Genomic DNA, 21378 nt, shown 5'->3' on the forward strand with positions numbered 1-21378 from the left:
AGCCTTCTGGCAATGTGAGTGTCCATGGGCGGCGGTATCGCTTAACATAAGGTGAGCCTCTTGCCCGTTTGTCTCCGTTTAAGCGATACCGCCGCCCATGGACAGTCACATTGCCAGAAGGCTCGCAAGTACGTTGCCGGCCTTTCAAGAATTGGTACGCTCAAGTACTCTCGTCCACTCCTTAACTCACGTTAGGTTAGGTTAGTGGACGAGTATGAGACTACAGAAGACTTGCTGCATCTGATATAGGACAAGACATGCTTCAAGAGACTGACGGCCAAGTAATAGAGACACTAAAAGAAGATGAATTACAAAAATATAGTTTTGAATGAGTGAAAATGTTGTTTTTAGGTGCTTAAAGATGAACTCTGTAGGGTTACGTGTTAACGTAATTAATCATTATATTAATAAATCAGAGATATATACTAAATAAATCAATCTGGGCGGTTTTAACACAGTGTAAACACAGTTTGAGGGAAAGAGACAAACTGACTTGGACTGTCTTAGCAACTATTTCCTTACTGGGTTTGACTCAATACAAACAGTGCTTAGTTGCTTCAACGAGTGACATCCCTTAGTGGGATCCCTGCTGTGCATCAATGGTCTTTCTGTTTATGTTTAAACAGTCAAAAGTCAAAGTCAAATCTTTATTGCATTTCTTAGCCAAGGCGAACTTATTTTTTGAATGATCAAGAATATATTACAAAGCACGACGTTCCTGTCCGTCCATATTACCAGCTGTTGGCAGAATCTTCTCATTGAATAAGTGCGCAACACTGAGCGCGTTGCCGGTGGACACACACCAAACGCGACACGCTCTTAATACGTATTCTGCTTAATTTTATCTTTATGTTCATACTTTACAGGATATTTTATAATTTTGTTACAATAAGGACCTTAGGCACGGCAATGAGGGCTTTATTATACTGAATATACACTTTGAATCGTACAGATACATTATTTATCTGAACATATATAAATCTCCTGTCACGATGTTTGTCCGCGATGGACTCCTAAACTACTTAAACGATTTGAAATTAAATTGGCACACCATGTGCAGTCTGGTTCAACTAAAAGATAGGATAGCTTAGATTTTTAATTATAGTCGCATATTTATTTTATACTTTTCGACTGGATTGAGTAAGTAATCAATAGATGGCACTGCTATGGTAAACCGACAAACGTGTCATATAAGCTACAATTCAATATCATGATTACAACGTGTTATTGAGGCTAAAGTATAAATTTTTTTATTTTGTAGTAAACGAAATACCGTGAAAATCAATTATTTCAACCACTTGTTACTTAGACCGAAGTGTAAATCAAATTCAAATTATAGTGACGATAATACAGTGAAATTATTCTTTCGTGTCACGGTATTAAGGCTAACTAAAACGAAACGAAAAAACGAAGTTCGCGGGGGCAGTTAGTTTATATATCCTTTGTCTTCACGTTGCAACAAAAATATTTATTATTAATACTTATTATATTAATCTTAACTTATACAAAGAAATTATAATCTATGAGTCAGATACTTTGTATGGGTGTTATTGCATTTCTAATATAATTAATATTTCCTGCAGCAATTTCATAAACATCAAGTGGGTTGTTTCATTTTTTAAATTATCCGGTATTTATTTTATAAGTCCCATACGGTGAAAGAAGACTTCGTAAGGAATCCGTCTCGGTAGATCCATAAGGCTGATCTTGTCTGTTAGAAAAAGCAAATGATTATGAAACAAATAATCCAGACCTAAAACGTAACGCTGTTGTTTGAAATGAAACTTCTTTAGGCGAATGAGGATAAAACTATTTTCGGATGAAACATCACGAAGATGTGCCGCGTTTTTGTGGAAGAAAAGGGAGAGAGCGATTGAGAGAGTGTGAGAAAGGGAGATCGAGAAAAATTACACGCTATTGGTTGATGTATTCGTTTAGTAGTTACATATTAGAGCTTTAGATGGAAATTCTGCCGCATAACGTCTTGTGCAGTAAACGCAGATTTTTTATTTATTTATATTATCAATAGGACGTATACAGTGTGAATATAGTCAACAAATACATGGAGTGATCATATACTGGTACATGATAATCTATTGGGGCTTTTACCTTAGTAATAATTAATTTAGAAAGAAGTTTCACTTTTGACATGTGTGCTACGTACGCACGCACTTTTTTTTGTACGGTCAACAATACGTTTTGACCTTTCAGTCTTGCTATATCCACTCAAAAGTTGAACAATGCCGCAAATGTTTTCCTTTAGCTTTCAAGAGCTTAACCGCCTATAAATCACAGGCAGCATTATACTAAGTTATTTTGCTCGTACTTGACTATCCGGCTTTGTTCATATCAGCCATTGCTCGGTAATGTGATTGCTTAGAAAGGATACTTAGAAATAACTCGTATCGCTTCCATAGATTAGAATTATTTTCAAACAGACTTTTCTGACACAATTCTAATCAAGATTAATAAATTAAATTATCATTTTGCGTATAGGTATATATGTATACTTAACAATAAAGCCGCTGAGGTCTGTATGCTCAACTCGTTTTTAGTCAATCGAAAAAAATGTCGACTCAAACTTAAATATCTTTATTCATATAGGTGAACAAGTACACTTAAGAACTTCGAATAGAAGTTAAATTAATTTACATTTATATTAGTTAAACTAATTTTATTTAGTTCACAAGTCAAGGGCGTAGAGGGGGTAAGAAGATATATATATATTTATTAGGTGGATTGAAAAGTTTGAATTTGATAATATTTTTCAATATATATAGTTGTCTTCGAGAGCAATACAAGGATTACGTGTAAAGCGGCAATGTAATTTTTCGTTACCATTTTTATAGTACGATCTGTCTTTATCCTCAAAATAGGTTTCTGGCGACCTCTTTCCCAGCGTAAACTTTCTGTCCAGCGAGCATTCTCTTGAGGTCTGAGAACAGGAAAAAGTCGATGGAAGATAAATCTAGAGCATACGGTGGACGCGGAAGCAATTTGTATCCCATTATTAATAATTATAGGAAACATTAAAAAAATGTATTACAGACGCGATTGCCGGAGATTTTTATACATAATCGTTTTTATACATAATTTTAAATGTCTTCTGAAAAAAAAACTATGTTTCAATGAATACTTTCCGATTTTTATTTTATTAATTACGCTGTCAATTATCAGTCGTTACCAGTGTAACCTTTCCCATGGTTACTGTATTAAGCATTCCACTATCCAGATATCAAGACAATGTTCCATATTTCGTCAGAGCTAAATTAAGGATGTAGAATTTGTTCATACCTAAAGATTTTAGTATCCACAAAAGGACTGTGGCTCGGTCAGATACAGATATCAAAATACGTTGACAATTACTTTTTATTGTTGTAGTGTTGGATTCGAATTCTGAGGATATAGTATACAAGTTTTATCGACTATATAAAAAGTACGCACTTATCAAATTATAAATCCTGCATTAACAAACAATAAATTTCAATTATGGAAAAATTTAAGTCATTAATTTCACGGTGAATTTGCGAGAGGTAGAATTTTAAAATTGGAAGGAAAGGCGTTCCAATAGAATATAAATCGCATCCGGTTTCGCCGGAAGGAAGTGTTAGCGACGATTTTCGAACCACTCCGAGTAGAGTGTTTGCGAATAAAAACTCGAACAGTTTTAATGAGTTTCCCGCGAAATTCCGTACTGCCTTTTTGTGATCAATGATTTGCAGAAATATTATTAACCGCCTAACACTACAGTTTTTATTGTATTTTTTATTAAGAAGACAAATATTATATACTTTATTTTAAGATAAATTTAACGTAATATAATTACTTTACTGTAAATTAAATTAAGTTAAATTTTTTCCACAATTTACCAATTTTCGTAACTTGGTCAACACTATATGGCTATTCCGCTGAGGTCCCGGTTGAATGCGAAAGCGACTCCGAGGTCCTCTTTGATGCGGTCATGACGAGTTAGCATTAGTGGGTATACTTCACCTGGTTCTCTGAGTAATACAGTGCCTGGAGTGAATCCCACATACCCCTGATGCATTTAGCGCGGGGGATGTGAAAAATGTGACCTTTAAAAAACAGCTTACAGAAATGATATTTAAAATTTTTCTATAAATCTGATTGAATATGATGTATCATAGAGTTTTAAAAATGATATATCATCATAATTTTTTCATAAGACGCTTTTCTGCTTGCACAACATTTCCCAAAGTTCGCCTGTGCGGATATCCTGTTTGGCAAGGTTTCTTAATAATGATTTATTTACAAACTAATCCGTTGAGCGTGGAAAGCATCAGATCACAGGTACTACCTACCAGGCGCCAACTTAAATCTTTAATTAGCGCCTGTGCACTTGAACTCCATGACCCAAGAGTCTCTACTCCAAAAGCATCAAAATCAAAGTTGGTGAAAAGACTTATATATGAGCCGTTTATTATTTTGCGCCTGCTCTGCTTCATTGCTTGTAAGTGCGGAGCCACACGAAGCTACTGTAAAATAAAATATATATTCAATATACATATTACAGCGGGTTTACATTATTATTACTATGTAGGTTAAGATTGAGAAACCCACTAAACATGGGTGCCCATGGGTTGCGAAGACTGCCTTTTTTTGGCCTTTTTCTATATAAAAAAACTTTAACACTCGTTCCAATGACAGCCCTTTGACTCTGACTGCGTTCGTGAAACGAGTACACGAAATGTCACGTATCTTCTACCATCGGTTCGATTGAGGGCTTGAAAATATATTAATATTAACAAATTTACACTCGTTAAAAATAGACGCGGTTCGTTACACTGTCTGTATGTATCTTCCAATAGTAATGAATTCCAATAATAAGATTTTGTTCCGCACGATTCCATGTTTGCGTTATCAACTCTACGGATTAAAACTACATCCAAATTGAATACAAAAATGATCGGTATTACTCTATGCTATGTAATAATGTTAATGTTCCCTATGGCATGTGCTTAAGAACGTAAGTACTTCTTTAAAACACCCATAAGCTACCCTACCTTCGGCCAACGCTTATTCTTCTTTAACCACTTTTTTAAAAACATTTTTTTTACTAAAATCTTCTTAACCTATCCTATGTTGAAACGGAAATTATTCTTATTGTACAGCAATAGTTTATCTTACCACACTACCGCCCTTTTACTGTACTTTTTACACTTATTATCATTTTTTATTAATAATAAAGTTCTTCCTGTATATCTGTTTTAAGTAACAATTGTGTTCTGTCTGCCTTATACAGTGTAAAATCCATGTAAACCCTCGATTTAACGATAAATTCCTTAAAGCGTCGATCAATTGGCTTTGGTTGGTATAGCTTATCCATGCAATGATACTCTCTACATAGTATTACACTTACTCTCAATAACGACAACAATTGAGTAATAAAGTACTTTTTAAGTTGCTAAAATAAGTAAAAACTGCGCTGCTGTGTACGTTCTTATGTGGCTTTATTATCCCTGCCCACAATAAACTTAACTGTCGGCATCATGCATACGAACTAAGTAAGAAATTTGTTCTTTTGTTAAAAATTTGGCTTTGCTTGCAGATTTAGACTGTTGTGAACGATGACCGGTTCATGCTCATTGTTTATCATCGTTCATGTCACGAGTCATGGATTATCTATACGTTTTTCTTTCCTCCGTTTAACTTCAACTCTCTATGGTACTTTAAGGCTGTCATTTTCTCGCTGTATTTCGATTATTCGTTGAGCGAGGTAAGCATCACCTGTCATCAGAGTAATTAAAAAACAGTAATTAACTCTAGCCAAACCCTTTTACTAAACATATCTTAATGTTTAATTATACGGAGTTTGGCAAATGAAAGGATAATTTGAAGGCTACTAGGCATTTTATTTTCAAAGGTAGCACTACCAAGGGCGATTTTTTTAAATTGTTACATTATTAAACACCACATATATGTTGGAGCAATGGCGTTCATTCATTTTTAACATTCATTTAATAACATTAAAGTCAAATTAGTTCAAAACCGTTAAGTGGTGTATTTGATTTGTCAACGATGGTAGATAAATTAACGACTATTGGATGGTCTATAAAAATGAGTTCATCGTCGTTATTATTAAAAGTAATTTATCATATCTTTAAACATTTGAAACTTAATGACAATCAATATTAAAGTAATCTCTTTGATGACTGGAAGTCTTCCACAATCTGTTTCATAAGGCATTTTCTTTTACGCACTAGTGAACTGTCTTCCCTGAGAGATACGACCTCTAACTATTTAAAGTGAGAGTGTACTCCTCCCTCAGAGGCCGGCATCGCACCCACTTAAAATGGGTATTCATGGGCTGCGAATACTGCCCTTTTTGGGCTTCGGCTCATTTCCACTCCCAATATATAAACAAAAATCTTTAACATTCGTTCAAATCTTAATAAATATAAATCTCCTGTCACGATGTTTGTCCGCGATGGTCTCCTAAACTACTTAAGCGATTTTAAATTAAATTGACACACCGTGAGCAGTCTGGTCCTTAAGAGATAACTAACTTAAGAGATAGGATAGTTTAGATCTTTAATTATAGTCGCAATTTTATTTTATTGCAAATTATTTGTCTAAAATTAATTGACAGTCACAATTATCTATTAACTCCAAAAGATTCTACCAGATGTCGATACTTTTCGACTGGATTGAGTAAGTAATCAATAGATGGCACTGCTATGGTAAACCGACAAACGTGTCATATAAGCTACAATTCAATACCATGTGTTATTGAGGCTAAAGTATAAATTAAATTTATTTTGTAGTAAAAGAAATACCGTGAAATTCAATTATTTCTACTTTTTTTAATTTTTGGTGTTAGCATAGCCAACCACGTGTTACTTAGACCGAAGTGTAAATCAAATTCAAATTATAGTGACGATAATACAGTGAAATTATTCTTTCGTGTCACGGTATTAAGGCTAACTAAACCACATTAAGCAGAAACGAAGTTCGCGGGACAGCTAGTATTATAATAAAAATAAACTCGTTCCAATAATATAATAATAATCCTTTGACTCTGACTGGGTTCGGTCGTGAAACGAGTATACGAAATGTCACGGATCTTGTTTTTACCATTGTGGAGTCGAACTAAGCTGACGCCTTTAAAAAGTCGACTCTAATGTGGAACTTAAATGGCTGATGACGCTGATGATGTTGAAAAATACACAATCCCTTGCTGTGGCTTAAGTTCTCGATAGGATAACCAAAGCTAATTAAAAAATATAGCTCACTGGAAATGAAAATAAGTAAAATTTTCAGTTCAGATCGCTGACAAAACCAATTCAGTCGAAGTTAGAAACTTGTAGGTTTTGTTCTCGGTAAACAGCGAAACTAAGCGAGTGTAGCTGAACTATTATATACATTGCAACTTTTTGTGCTAGTAAGTTGTTCACGGGACATAGTTTCCGGACTCAGACGGACATTGTGGTCTGGTCCGTTCTTCATCTCAGTCGTTTTCTTCATTGCAAAAGTGACTGACAGTAAAGTGTCTGGGGACATGCTAAATTTATTAAACCCATACTCATTCCAGAGGTCCATGGGTTTAATGAGGTTTCGGTTTCTATTTAGTTTTAATTATTGCTATTTTTTTGATTTGTTTAATGTTTTCCCTTGCTAGCTCTAATATGATTGACGTGTATGTGTATTAAATTTGTGACGTCATATTTTCTTGTATTTTTATGCATACCCTTATTACTCATAAATATATAAATATCTCTCCATTTTGTTCGATCTATAGCTTCTTAGCTATAGTTTTAGTAAGATAGGGAGGCTCGCTGAAAGAACTTTCTCCTTTCTTGTAGTAAAATTTTAAATGTATCGAATTCGCTCACCAGTACGAAAAATAAATAAATGTCACAAATATATATTTTCATAATTTGAATTTGGAATTATCTTCTTTAAAATTTAAACTTTTAATATAAAACCAGCCAGATACAAATAGTATAGCCAAATAGATTTTATTACATGTTCATAGGTACATACGCGAAAACACTTTTTCCCCAACCTAATATTATTGTAATAACTAATACTTTTGGTAATAGCAAAGAAAATCATATATACACAGTATATAAACCTCTATTGAGCCTATTAAGGATATTTTAGACATAACTTTTAAGCTAATTCCGACATATGTAATTTGTAAGGTACAATACTTTTGACTTTTACCAACCAGGCGTCCATGTAGATACCATTGTCTGGGCTAGTAAGTAGATAACTATATCAAGCGAACTCCTGGTCGATATATATGCCTTAAACACATTTAAATCACGTTTCCCATTTCAATTTACTGAATAAATTAAGAGAGATTAATTTGCCTCTGGATTTATACATAGCTTGCCATTTAAGGAAACTCTTAGCCGGCTCGAGCGTAAGTGAGCAGCTTAGTGCAAAGGCAACTAATGACTTATATATAATCTTTTCGATTTTAGGCAGCAATCCAAGTTACGTATAAGTTGTACCTGTGTTCTGTGTATAAGTTGTTTTGTCGTAGCCTTATATAGCCATAAAGCTTTCCATAAATAAACTTTTAAATGTAAAAATAATATTTATTTGTTACACTTTGTTAGACTTTGCCATATGAGACCCGTGGAAATTTCTTTTGATGGTGCCCTATCAGTAAAAATCGTCACGTTATACTCAGTTTAATTTTAATAAACTTCGAGATTTTCAGCGTACACAATTACACGTTGTATATTTCCCACTAATACCACAATAACCCTCTCTTAGGCAAGAGGAAATGGTCTGTAGTCCCCACGCTAGACTAAAGCGTGTTGCCTTCATCCATAGAACATAATATCTCAATGCATTCATCATCTATTCTATAGCTTTTCGATGAAGGAAACGTGAGGAAACCTGCATACATTTATAATGAAATAATAAAAAAAAAATTAGCTGGCCCTCTTGGGTTCTATATGATCCTTTTTTCATTGTATATACCTCCTATTATATGACCAGAACATTTCCATTTCAGTTTTTGTATCCTCATAGCGACGTCTTCAATATACGTACGGTTTCTTATGACTTTAATATTGATTCCATTGTACTTCCTGATATTTGGGAAACTTCTTTCCATTGCCGTCTAGCATGTCTTCAGTTTCCTGGGTTGTGTATTAGAAGATAAGAGTCAAATCCAGAAGATACATATCTAAATGCGCCTTGGCCAATGATAGCATACATTTCTTAGTTTCTTGATTTTAATAGACAAATTGGTGATCAGTCTTCTGTAACTGACAAATGCCATCTATTTTTAGGTTTGAGATACGATATCCTCACGAAGTTATTGCGCACATGGTAAGAAACTTCCATTGACACAGCAGTGATTTTAATCTTCGTAAACGAGGACTTTTAGGCAAACACTACTTTTTTTTATTTTAAACCTTTTACAATTTTTATTCAGCTTCATGAATATTGTAGTTAATGTGTAGGAAGGTGTGTGATATTATTAATTATATTGAAAATTGATAGGACAGACCTAACATAAGTGTTTCCCTACTTCTGAAACACTGTAATTGATTAACAACATATTGTTTTAGCCTACTTAATTTTTATTATATTCGCTTCTTTCTCAACCTTGTACTTACTATGGTTTAACATAGAACCATTGTTTACTTTTTATACAAATATTCACTGTTATTTTTTAATATACTATAACGAAATTATATGTAAAAAATTTACTTTATATGAAGTACTAGTTTTAATGAGCGGACTAACCCTCAACCACCTAACCCACGTCCAATGTATATATTCATTTCGAACCAATAAAAATAACGATTATACTTTATTTTAGCTTCCTCGGCCCCGGGACTAGCGCTAGGCCCACTAGCAATTAAAAAAAACAAAAGTGTTTCCCAGAAAAGGCAGAAATCCTTTGAAATTTTCAAGAGTTTATTGCTTCTAGGAAGGTGAAACTAGTTTATATTTAATTAATGACTAAAATAAATCAGTAGCCCTATAACCTTTACAGGTCTGGTCCTAAGATTTCTGTATCTGTTTTAAGATCATTCGTCAATCTATTAGGCAAGTAGCTCATCAGCCTCGTGACACACGCGTCAACTTTTTGGATTAAATCAAGGCGGTTTCCTCACGATCTTTTCCTTCGCCGTTCGAGCAAATCCTTAATGACAATAGAAAGAAAGCGCACAACTGGCGATCGAACCTTCGACTTCAGGGACAACACTGCTAATGTATTAAGCAATTAAATAAATAATTGTTAAGTGCCTTTTGTGTCCTTCAAGTAAAGTCAAGGATCCTGCCTTGTTTCTACTCATCATTTTCATGCTCATCTGATGATACCCGTGATGGATACTTAATGCCAAAGTGTTTGCGAGTGTGTTGACTAACGAATACTTCGTAATTCCTAACTATATGGTACAAACTTAACATTGAAATCCACTCAGATCCCAACCACTACGATCAATAATGTAAGAATAGTAACATACTATAAATATCTCTTTTAACGGGGTCATAGATATTTATTTCGGCCCCAATCACTGCGATGAAGACATACTCGAACACGTTAAGGAAATATTTTACGCTATGATGTATATCAATTCTCAACCTTATGTAGGGGGCATCGGGTCTGTCAGCTAGAATGGTCCAGGTTCCTTTAGCTTAGAGGAGCTGTTCACCATTGTTCTTCCACAACTCTCAATCATTTTTCAGATCGGTAAGCAAGGAAGGCTTCCGACGACTCAGCGGTTATCATGATCGAAGTTTCTCCCGAAAGCTTGGAGAAGCTGTTCACCAGAATCATTCCTCCAGAATTATCAGTAGTTCAACAATTCGATTAGCAATAAAAAATTATATATTATAAATTACCTTAACGAGTAGGACCTTCGGAACAGCGGTTCGAATGGTTTAGCCCTTTAGCAGGTTAACGAAGGTGAATGGTTCCTCCACAATTGTCATAGTGTTTTTAATACGATTACCAGTAAAAAGCTATATATTAGTATAAATTCTAGGAACATTTCATTTATTTGGGTACAATGTACGGACGCTGCGTCAGCACATTAAGGATATTAGGTTTTGTGACGACTCCCAAGCGCGTCGTACCAATTTGTCCTTTATCTTTTTACTTATTGAAATCTATCACAAGCTTTTTTGTCAGAAGTTTTCTGAAATATATATATATATATATATATATATTATATAAGATTCGTACCTAATATATATATATATATATATATTTATTTATTTATTAGGTACGAATCTTGGTAGAATGTTAGCGCGTCATCCAACAGTGACGTGATGGCGGAAGGGGTTGTAAAACAAACTATGTGTTAAATGAGCACATAGAAAGAAAATCCATTGGTGCACAGCCGGGGATCAAACCTACGACCTCAGGGATGAAAGTCGTACGTTGAAGTTGAGTAGCCCAACACTGCTATGATTATATATACGTTCTTCTAAAATATACTTTAACAAATAAAAATTCTATAACATATTTCGAGTACTTACACGTGGTCTGCCAAAAAATAATAATTTTAAATTAACGGCTATCGACATATGACCGTATTATATAAGGTATATTATAGAACTTCTTCTTATCCGGTACACTCTTGACAGAGCAGTCCTGATCGCTATGTAGTAGTGGTATTAAAACTGGCAGATGTGATGCGTTTCACGACTTTTCGTACATCGTTGCCTATTACTGCTGCACTCATTGAGTAAACCTCCTACGCCAGACGTGATCTGGTCAGTTCAACGCGTTGGTAACTTCTGCGCGGTCTAGTGCCTTCCCCTGGACGACAAGACGTTTTATGGACGCCACGCCGAGATACGTGTCCGAAGAATGTTAGGCTGCGAGATTGTACTGTTGAAAAGAGACTGCATAATACCGAGTTCTAAAAGTATCGACATGCTTGTACAAAACTCGGTCCACGAAACCCCAAGCATTCTCCTCAAACACAACATTTCCAGAGCGTTTATTTTTTTATAACTATATTGGTTAAATGCAATCCCTGGAACTATAATTAATAAAAAAAATCTGTTGAATCAATAAGAATATTGCAAAATCAGGAAACACATTCCGTATTAAGCTCCACAGCGTACACTTCATGAACAATTTTTATTGATTTATTATTTATTAACACTTCGTTGAACATAATATGTTAAGTGAACATAATTAAATTCAAAGGAGGGCAGAACAACAGGCCGCCTTTCGAGTGATCTCTTCCAGGCAACCACTGTAAGAAGAGAAATAAAAACATCTATTAAATTAGATAAGGTTACCTTACCTACCTTGCAAAAATTCATATTACACATAGTTATTAAGACAAAACTAAACGAACAAAAAACAAACCAAACTAAAAAAGGATACATGAAAAATAATAAGTGCACATGAATCACGATAATTTTAGATCAGTCTCACGTCAGTTAGTAGTTAGTAAGAAAGTTAGGGATATGATATGGACATGTAATGTTACAGAAGAAATTTAAAGGAGCTAACATTTGTTCCCGTTTAACTAAAATAATTATGATGTTGGCTTCTGACACATCTTACGCAGAGTTGAAGATCCTACTGACACCTAACATGTAGTTACACGTGACTGAATGAGGGATCATTCAGTCACGCGTACTAGGTGACGCGAAATACTATAATATAATTAATAAACACTTTTTATTTATTTATGTATGACTTCGTTGCAAGCATGTATATAGAAAAATAGTACAATTAAATGGCTTTATCGCTTTAAAGCAATCTTTACCAGGCAATCGTGATCACGGTGACTGAAGACAAAAGGTGTTGAATGTCAAAAAGTATCACAACTGTTGAGAAAGTTGTATTATCTGTATCCCCGGAGTTGATATCGACTAAAAGCTGGAGGGTTTCTGCAGAAATGACTCACGGTGTCCTCTATTTTCGCGGATTTTTTGTCTTGAGGTTTTAGTTTGGATGTTATTGGATCCCAGGTGTTTGATAATTTTAGGTCGTCTTCTCTATTGAAATTGGGGTGTTTTTAAATTTCAATGGCTTTGCGTACCAATCTTGGGAAAAATCTTTTTTCATTCGCAAGTACTTTCGTTTGGTCAAAGCGTATGTAATGATTAGACCTATCTAGTGTGTGTTCACAAACTGTTTTTGTGTGTCGTCCATGTCTTATGTCCGCAATGTGTTCAGTGGATATATTGAGTTTAGTTTGCCCTATGTAAGATAGGCCACAGTCGCAATCCAGTTTGTATATACCTACCAGCCTACCTGCCATATGTAAGTTACTGAAAGAATTAGTCGGATCCTAAAACGAGACTATATTAATATAATTTTCAAGCCGCACAAGAAGATTCAGCAATTCCTAAGACCAATCAATATAATATACAAACTGGATTGCGACTGTGGCCTGCAATTTGTGGATAGCAGATAGATTTTCAGTGCATAGCGCCTTTACAGTTCAATCTTTTTATGTATGTAAGGAAAACGAATATCGTTTAAAACAAATGCTTCGATCGAAGTTAGTATATTGATAAAATACGTATAAAATAATTACAGTCGCTAATTGTTTGTGGCATTAATCTTGAAAATCCATGTTCTTCACAAGGCCAGTTATATGTCGTCTGTTCCCATGTCGGAATACCAACAAAACTATCTATATACGCCAGAAAAACACACAGAATGTTGTATATCATAAAGCATATTTAGTGAATTATACCAATTTGAAATCAATATTCAGTCCGCTAGTTAAATACAAAGATACAGTCTCTATGCGTAATATTTACATTACATTCACTACGCAAGTTATGGGTTGAATAAATTCGCAATAACATTTCAATTTTGTCCTGTTCGAATCCCTTTGTGTCACGTGGCTTGCCAAGGCCCGCAGTGCGGAGGTCACATAAATTTTAACCGCCCAAAACACGCCCGCTTCATCAGCTAGTTTTCTCCTATCTCAATTTTTACACAGCCGGGAACAAGTGGCTAATTTGCTGCATGTTTGAATCATGATAAGCCAGTTTTAGGTGTCGAATATCTACAACTTTAAAGATATGAAAGTCAAAGTTAAATTATTCCAATTAGATCACCTAAAATGGCACTTTTGAACGTTAAATAAAATACAAAGATGATTGTAGTTGTTCTTTCATTGATTAACACAGCACAGTTGCATAATTTTATTTTGGATGGGTCTAGATTTAACAGAAATATTTAGTTAGGTAGGTAATTTTTTCATGTTAAACATTACAAATCAACAGTAAGTGGTAAATGTGTTTAATTATCACAAAAATCATGGGATGTTTTTGATCTCTTGAAGGATGATACGGGCTTGGTAAGTGATGCTATTTGTGTGTTTTTTATTATTACTTCGTAGGTTAAGAAAATTATAAGTACTGTATACTTGATTTTAATCCATATAATTTTAGTGTTATATTTATGTTCATTTAAAGTAAAAGTTATCATAACACATAACACATAAGGACCAAACTTTTTTAATTTGTTTTTATTTTCTCTTTATTAATTTAAATAATTATTATTATTACTATGTAGATACATAATCATCACAATTAAGTATATATATAACAGAGAAAAGTATTCTTTATTATGATTTTGTATGGTGTACAGCCAGATAGTTGACTGTGAAATGTGTGTATTAATTTAATTGTATTAAATGTCAGAAGTATCTGTATTGTGTATGTAATGTATGTATGAGCAAGCTGCACTAGATAACTAAATATATGAGAGGCTGAGATGTAAGAACCTAACAACCCTACGGATCCCTAAGCCCTACAGATGTACCCTAACAGTTATATAGTGAATTTATAAATAAGTACGGGATGTCTGCACTAAGAGACCTAAGGTAACAGACGGAGCCCTACGGTTAGGATCAAGGGTTCGAGGTGGTGGTATTATCTCAAAGTTATCGGGCAGCATCACCACGATAATTCAGAGCTGGAAGTAGTCTTCGCCACTTTGAGAGGAAGCGAGAATTGAAAAAGACAGAGCATTATACAAATGTGATTTGCTATAAAACAGTATCTTGAATACAACATACACATATATATTATTCTTGTGAGATCGAGTATCGCGCTTTAGCTGTTAAATTTAGATCAACTATGTCAGCAGTTGGTCAATGTTCCAATGAAATATGTACGTGTGGTTTAGTTTTTGACACTACAGAGATTTTAACACCGTCAGACATTAACAAAAGAACAACTATAAACAGCTACTTATTTTTATTAGGCTTTCGACACCGATATTCGTGCCGAGAAATCACTGTTATGAATTTTAGACTTATCAGAAGTCTCCCGGGTTGAATAATACCCGGTAAAGGCTTATTTATAATGAATGTTAGTATGTTCGCAGGCGCGCTGGAGGGCGGTCCCCTGGGCGGCAGCGGCGGCGCGCTCGGGCCACTGCGCGCGCCCAGCTCGCCGCCCGCCTCCAGCGTAGCCACCAGTCGCCACAGTCTCATGGGTATGTATTTATTTAATCTTATATAAAGGACCTAAAGGTAACATTCAGGGACGTCAATATTACTTGCGTAAGTCAAAAGCTTATTGGATTACAATTACACATAACGTCTGCATTTTGATGCATTGTTTATTATACGAATGTTATTCCTCCAAATATTTTATAATACAGTTATCGGCAAGGCTTAACCTTTTACCTAACGATATTTGTCAATGTGGCATATATTCTTTGCCTGTTCTCAACATATCCGTTCCGCTTGTATTTCTCGCTTTTGTCCATTAAAATTCCTTTTCCTACTTCAATCTCTATCCTCCTATCTAATATAAATATTGATGCATATAGAATATTAGCCAGTTTCATTTTTCATAACAATATAAAATTATAATCATTTATGTACTTATTATATACCTAATTTATCTGATCCTTTTCAAAATTCCGATCCAATTTCCAAACCAATAAAATAAATCTAATGACATACTTCCTAACTTTTTTGCATGGCCAATAAAGGGGAAAAAATACAGTTATCCCCCGTCCGGCTCTACCGCGTTCTAGGGAATCGCGTTGTAGGAGTATTCCCTTAAAAAGTTTTTTAAACCATTGAAAAGTTAAAAACACAATTGTAAAAGATTCAATACAAAAAATGTACGCAAAACTAATTATGGACTCTAACAAATCATAATAAATTTCAGAACAGAAATATGACTTGAAACATCCTCGTGTTTAATTCAATCACAAAAATTAGAAGGAGTTTCTATTGCTTTGAACAGCGCATTGTCTATACTCTATGGTATTTTATTGATCACTATTAACATATAATAAAAAAATGTGTGCGTGTATTAGTGTACACACGTAAGAAGGGAAACTTCTTTATGACCTTATTTTTCGAAAAATTATCTACTATATGCAACTTTACAGACATTGGTTAAATAAAGTTAAATTAGATAATGCTTAACAAAAGGCTTTTATTATCATAGACATGATTACTACTAAGAATATTACAGAATTTCATTAATTGTAATACAATTATTACTATCATTGTTATCGTTATTATATATTTTTATTATACTACGAATCTCTTCAAATCAACCGTGGTAGGGACAAGAAAAAGATAGCGCCTAGTGCAAAAATGCGACGCGCAACCGAAAAATGTGACGGTAATTTTTTTACAACGCCGATAGAGAAGTTTCACTTCAATTAAATAAAATATAGGTATGTTAAACTATAACTATATATATGTTGTCACAGTTTGGCAATATTATGAATCTGTGCAATAATAATAAAATAAATCACCATATTTTTTAGAGGCGAGAGTGTTGTTAGTCATCATTATCATCTACGAGTATACGTAAAATAATAAATAGTATCCCGACTCGAACACGTTAGTTTTTATCTCCTCGACAAGACAAATGAGCAGTGTTGGCCTAGTGGCTTCAGCTTGCGACTCTCATCCCTGAGATCGTAGGTTCGATGCCCGGCTGTGCATCAATGGACTTTCTTTCTACGTGCGCATTTAACATTCGCTAGAACGGTGAAGGAAAACATCGTGAGGAAACCGGCTTCTCTAAGACCCAAAAAGTTGACGTATGTCAGGCACAGAGGGCTAATCACTTACTTGCCTATTAGATTAACAAATGATCATGGCTCAGATAAAGAAATCTGAGGCCCAGACCTAAGAGGCTTGTTGCGCCATCGCCTTTTTTTCTAAAAGACAATAAGCGCTACTCATTAAGAATCAAACAATAACAAAATATAGAATGCATTTCCCGTGCTTTTTTTAGGTAAATGTTATGTTCTGGTAAAGAGAATTTTTTATCATCTCCACATTCACTCACACACACACATAAACTCTTCTATAATATCTCCCGTTATTTATAATATTAGGTTTGGCGAGGTGGGCGAGTGCAGTGTTGTTTTTTTAATGTAAATGGGGGCCAAACGAGCATGCGGGACGCCCAAAAAGCAGTAATCGCCCATAGACACCCATTTTTATCGGGTGCGTTGCCGGCCTTTGAGGGAGGAGTACACTCTAAGTTTGAACAGATGGAGGTCGTATCTCTCAGGGAAGACCCCCACCGGGAGTCGATTCCACAGTTCGCAAAAGCAAATTCCTTGTGAATCGGACTATGGAAGACTTCCAGCAATCAAGGTGATGTTGATGAAATTTGGAATTGATACGACTCGTACGGTGTTGAAACGAGGCAGGAAGGATCAATCCTAACAATTCTTCAGAACACACACCATAGTACACTTTATAGAAAGAGACGTAATGTCTTTGCGTAGAGAGAGAGAGAGAGATAGATTGTTTCCCGCGTTTTTACAGAAACTTTTTGTGTTCGCGCCGACTTTTTTGACAGCCAGTAACGTTTTCATATATTAAGTTTATATTCGATCTCTTTGGTGATTTTAATGAATAACATATATTCTAAATTCAAATAACTTTTCATCGCTATAGATTAAAAAGGGATGTTGGGACATAGAACTTTGAATATGTAATAAAAATATATATTTTGCGATAAATTCCTTTGTACAGCTTTAAGCGTGTTCATTACGAGAGCATTATTCAATTAACAGGATTGCGAATGTCCTAACACAATTGATGAGTTGTGTAACAGTGTCCTCCATCTATATTAGGACGCTTCACCTAACATCTAATTAATTTCATCTAATTTTCACAGACAGCTTCTAAATTAGTTCCAACACTGAGTGACCTCGCCTCGGCACCTAAAAATCAATCAATAATTTAATACTAATAGATTTTAAAAAAATAACATTAGTATGCAAATATTAAAAAAAATATCAGATGACAACATTGTTAGGGATACAAAAGGCGCCCTTGTCAACAAGCAATCTCTTAGGTGACGCCAGTAAGAAAACTAAGGATAAAGTGCATGACTAAATTAACAAAATTAAAATTACGTAAATTAAGTATCAATGAAAAATTGTACAATTACTAAACTAATATGTAAAATTAAAAAAAAACTAAGACGTATGTCAAAAATTTTTTCGACATGTAGATCCGCTCAACTATTACTCCATCACCAAAAGCTACAGGTACTTCTGAGATTCAAAAAGAAGAAAGTCTACAACGTACAAATTCCAGGAAATTTTTATTATTTTCCGTTCTATAATGTTGTTTGTAAACGGCTTATTCATTACGAACTTCTTTCGACATCGTTAGCAGTCGGCACAAACATTTCCGAGAAAATACCAAGTTTTGTTTATGTCTAGAGACGTTTATGTCTAGATTAAATTGAGCTCCAAAATGCATTATGAGTAAAAGCTTTTATAATGCATATATTATTATATTTTACGATGAGCTGTGGTGGCTTTGTTACGGACAGACCATGTCAGCTGTCATTTGCCACTTCGATTTTTTCGCCATCCAACAGGAATTAAAAAAAGTGCATGTGTACAAAGTACACAGTGAAACTTCTTTGTAAATTAAGTTTTACTAAGGTAAAAGCTCCAATAGATGATCATGTACAAGTATATGATCACTCCATGTATTTTTATATCTATAGTTACACTGTATACGTGCTAATGATAATATAAATAAATAAAAACTCTGCGTTTACTGCACAAGACGTTATGCGAAAGAATTGCCCTCTAAAGTTCTAATATGTAACTACTAAACGAATACATCAACTAATAGCGTGTATTTTTTCTCGATCTGCCTTTCTCACTCGCGCTCTATCGGTCTCAATCGCTCGCTCCCTTTTCTTCGACAAAAAGCTGCATATCTTTGTGACTCTTCCGTCAAAATTTTACCCTCATGCGCCTAAGAAGTTTCACTTTAAAAAATAAAATAATTTTTTTCCCTAAAATTAATAGTAAGGAGTATAATTACTTGCCTAGTAGATTGACAAATGATCCCAAAAGAGATGCAGAAATCTGAGGCTCAGGCTTAAAAAGGTTGTAATGTCACTGATTTATTTTATTTTTAACCAGACCCCCACGAAAAAAGTCTTTTCATTTGTCATTTGTGTATGACACAAAAATAACGTAGTCTATTGGTAAAAGATTTTCAAAAATTGTTCTTTTATCTAAATATTATTCCCTTTACAAATAAGCTCATACACAATTTTAAAATTTTGTGTCTTCAAAACTAAACGCAAACTAATACTAGATAGATATGTATTCTTTGCAAGATTATTGAATTACGAGTTATTCTTATTTCAAAAATCGAACCAATACCGCAGGAAACGGAAGTAGTATCAACAATACAAAGCTATTTACGAGTATATTAAGAGGAAGGAAATTGTCACAACTTGCTCCTTATGGGTTGTTTGGAATTATTCATGATGTATTTAATGATTGTAACTATGTGTAACACGGGCTTATATATCAAAATAGTATGTGTCAAATAAAGAAGGCTGTCTATATAAACGAATCTCTCTGTATCTTCTACCGCATTAACCATAGAGCATAGAGAAGGAGTAGGACCACAAGCTGAGTTTCACCTCGATGTCCGTTGTTCTACAACCGAGCTTTTTGATGCAGTTTTTGCCGCGCACCACATCTATGTGTAACCTGCTGCCTACTGAAGTATTTCCAAACAAATTCGACTTAGGGTCCTTCAAGATAAGAGCGTGAGTGTCTATTGGTGGTATAACTTAACATTAGGTGATTCTTTTCCCCTGTTATATATACAAAAAAAGATCTCTTTGTTATTAAGTTGTTAAAGATATAATATTGCTTTCTACAATTTCCACTGCTTTTCATAACTGTACTGTACGAGCCAAGGCTGTGTATTTTGCTCACTCCAGCTTTTTTAGTTTTATAAGCAATTACCTAAATCGTTGGAGTTACTCACTGAGAGTATGGCACTCTCTTCAACTGTTACTTTGCAGTCATTCGTTTCATAGCAATTAACTAAATCATGGGAGTAACGCCCCGAGAGTATAGACAGGCACGTAGGCACTCTCTTCAACTGTTATATTGCATACATTCGTTAATAAGTATACGTGCCTCTTTAAGAATTGGTTGTAGATATGTCGTGAGACATAGTTCAGTGTTTTGATGACAGGCATTTGACATAATGTCTCCCTGGATATGGCAGAGGGCGTCGACAGTGAGTCTCCTTCGCATTCGATCGTGAGCCTCTTATTTCACCTCGCTCCAAGCCTTTCCGGCTCTCTCTGCCTCATCTGTACGGCGCCAGGTTTGCCTGGAATTGCCAAGCTTCCGCTATCCTTGCGGGTGCCATCAAGTTCCTGCTTGGATCCCTTCGCAGTGGCCTATCCATTTCCATTTGCGTCAAACTCAAACCCAAAAATAGTTAAACAAGTACACTTATGAACGTCAGAAAAGAAGTTAAATTAATTATAAATTTACATTTACTACCAGTTCAAGTCAAGGGCGTATAGCGGGCAAGAAGAACTCGTAAGAAACTCTCCGCCACTCTTTTTAATCGCCAAGTTTTGAATCATACAAAATCCTCAATCCCAAGGATCATTTAAGTATTCGTCAAATTTATAAAAAAGCTTTATTATTAATTTATCTTTATTATTATTATGTTTATTACGTCGCTCGATCTGCTGGCTAATCGGGGCTAAAAGTGCAGGCACTTGGTGTCAGGTAAGATACAGTCTAAGGTAAGTCACACCTAAAACATGCCTATCTTCTTTCATGAACAGCATAATTTCTTAAAGATATAAGTAGGCAGTTACAAGCCGTGCAAAAGTTCAGTGTATTCTTATAAAAAGCTTATATTTCAAGCTTTTCTATTCCATTATTCTGATATGCATTTAATTCAATTAGTATAAGAGAACTTGAATTGATTTATGAGTTCTTTGAATATGTAATGGAGATGCAAGCGCTGATCTATTTATTTTTATATAAAACAGGGGGCAAGCAGACAGGAGGTTCCCTATAACTGATACCATGGATACTCCCCATGCCTGTGGGCACACGAGTGCATTGCTAGGTACGCTCTTTTAGTTCGGAAATTCATCCGC

At 34.7% G+C, this 21378-nt stretch overlaps 1 protein-coding gene across 8 annotated transcripts in view; it reads left to right on the plus strand.

The window, feature by feature from the left end:
* Positions 1-21378, plus strand: part of LOC123717844 (cyclic nucleotide-gated cation channel alpha-3) — a 124245-nt gene that overhangs the window by 19014 nt on the left and 83853 nt on the right. For all 8 annotated transcript variants that reach the window (XM_045674085.1, XM_045674093.1, XM_045674087.1 and 5 more), the window contains exon 3: positions 15314-15424. In XM_045674085.1, the coding sequence (XP_045530041.1) occupies positions 15421-15424 (4 nt within the window). In that variant the 5' untranslated portion in view covers positions 15314-15420. The remainder of the gene's footprint in view (positions 1-15313; positions 15425-21378) is intronic.

This window comes from Pieris brassicae, chromosome 13 (assembly GCF_905147105.1).
Source record: "Pieris brassicae chromosome 13, ilPieBrab1.1, whole genome shotgun sequence".
NCBI classification, from domain to species: Eukaryota; Metazoa; Arthropoda; class Insecta; order Lepidoptera; family Pieridae; genus Pieris; species Pieris brassicae.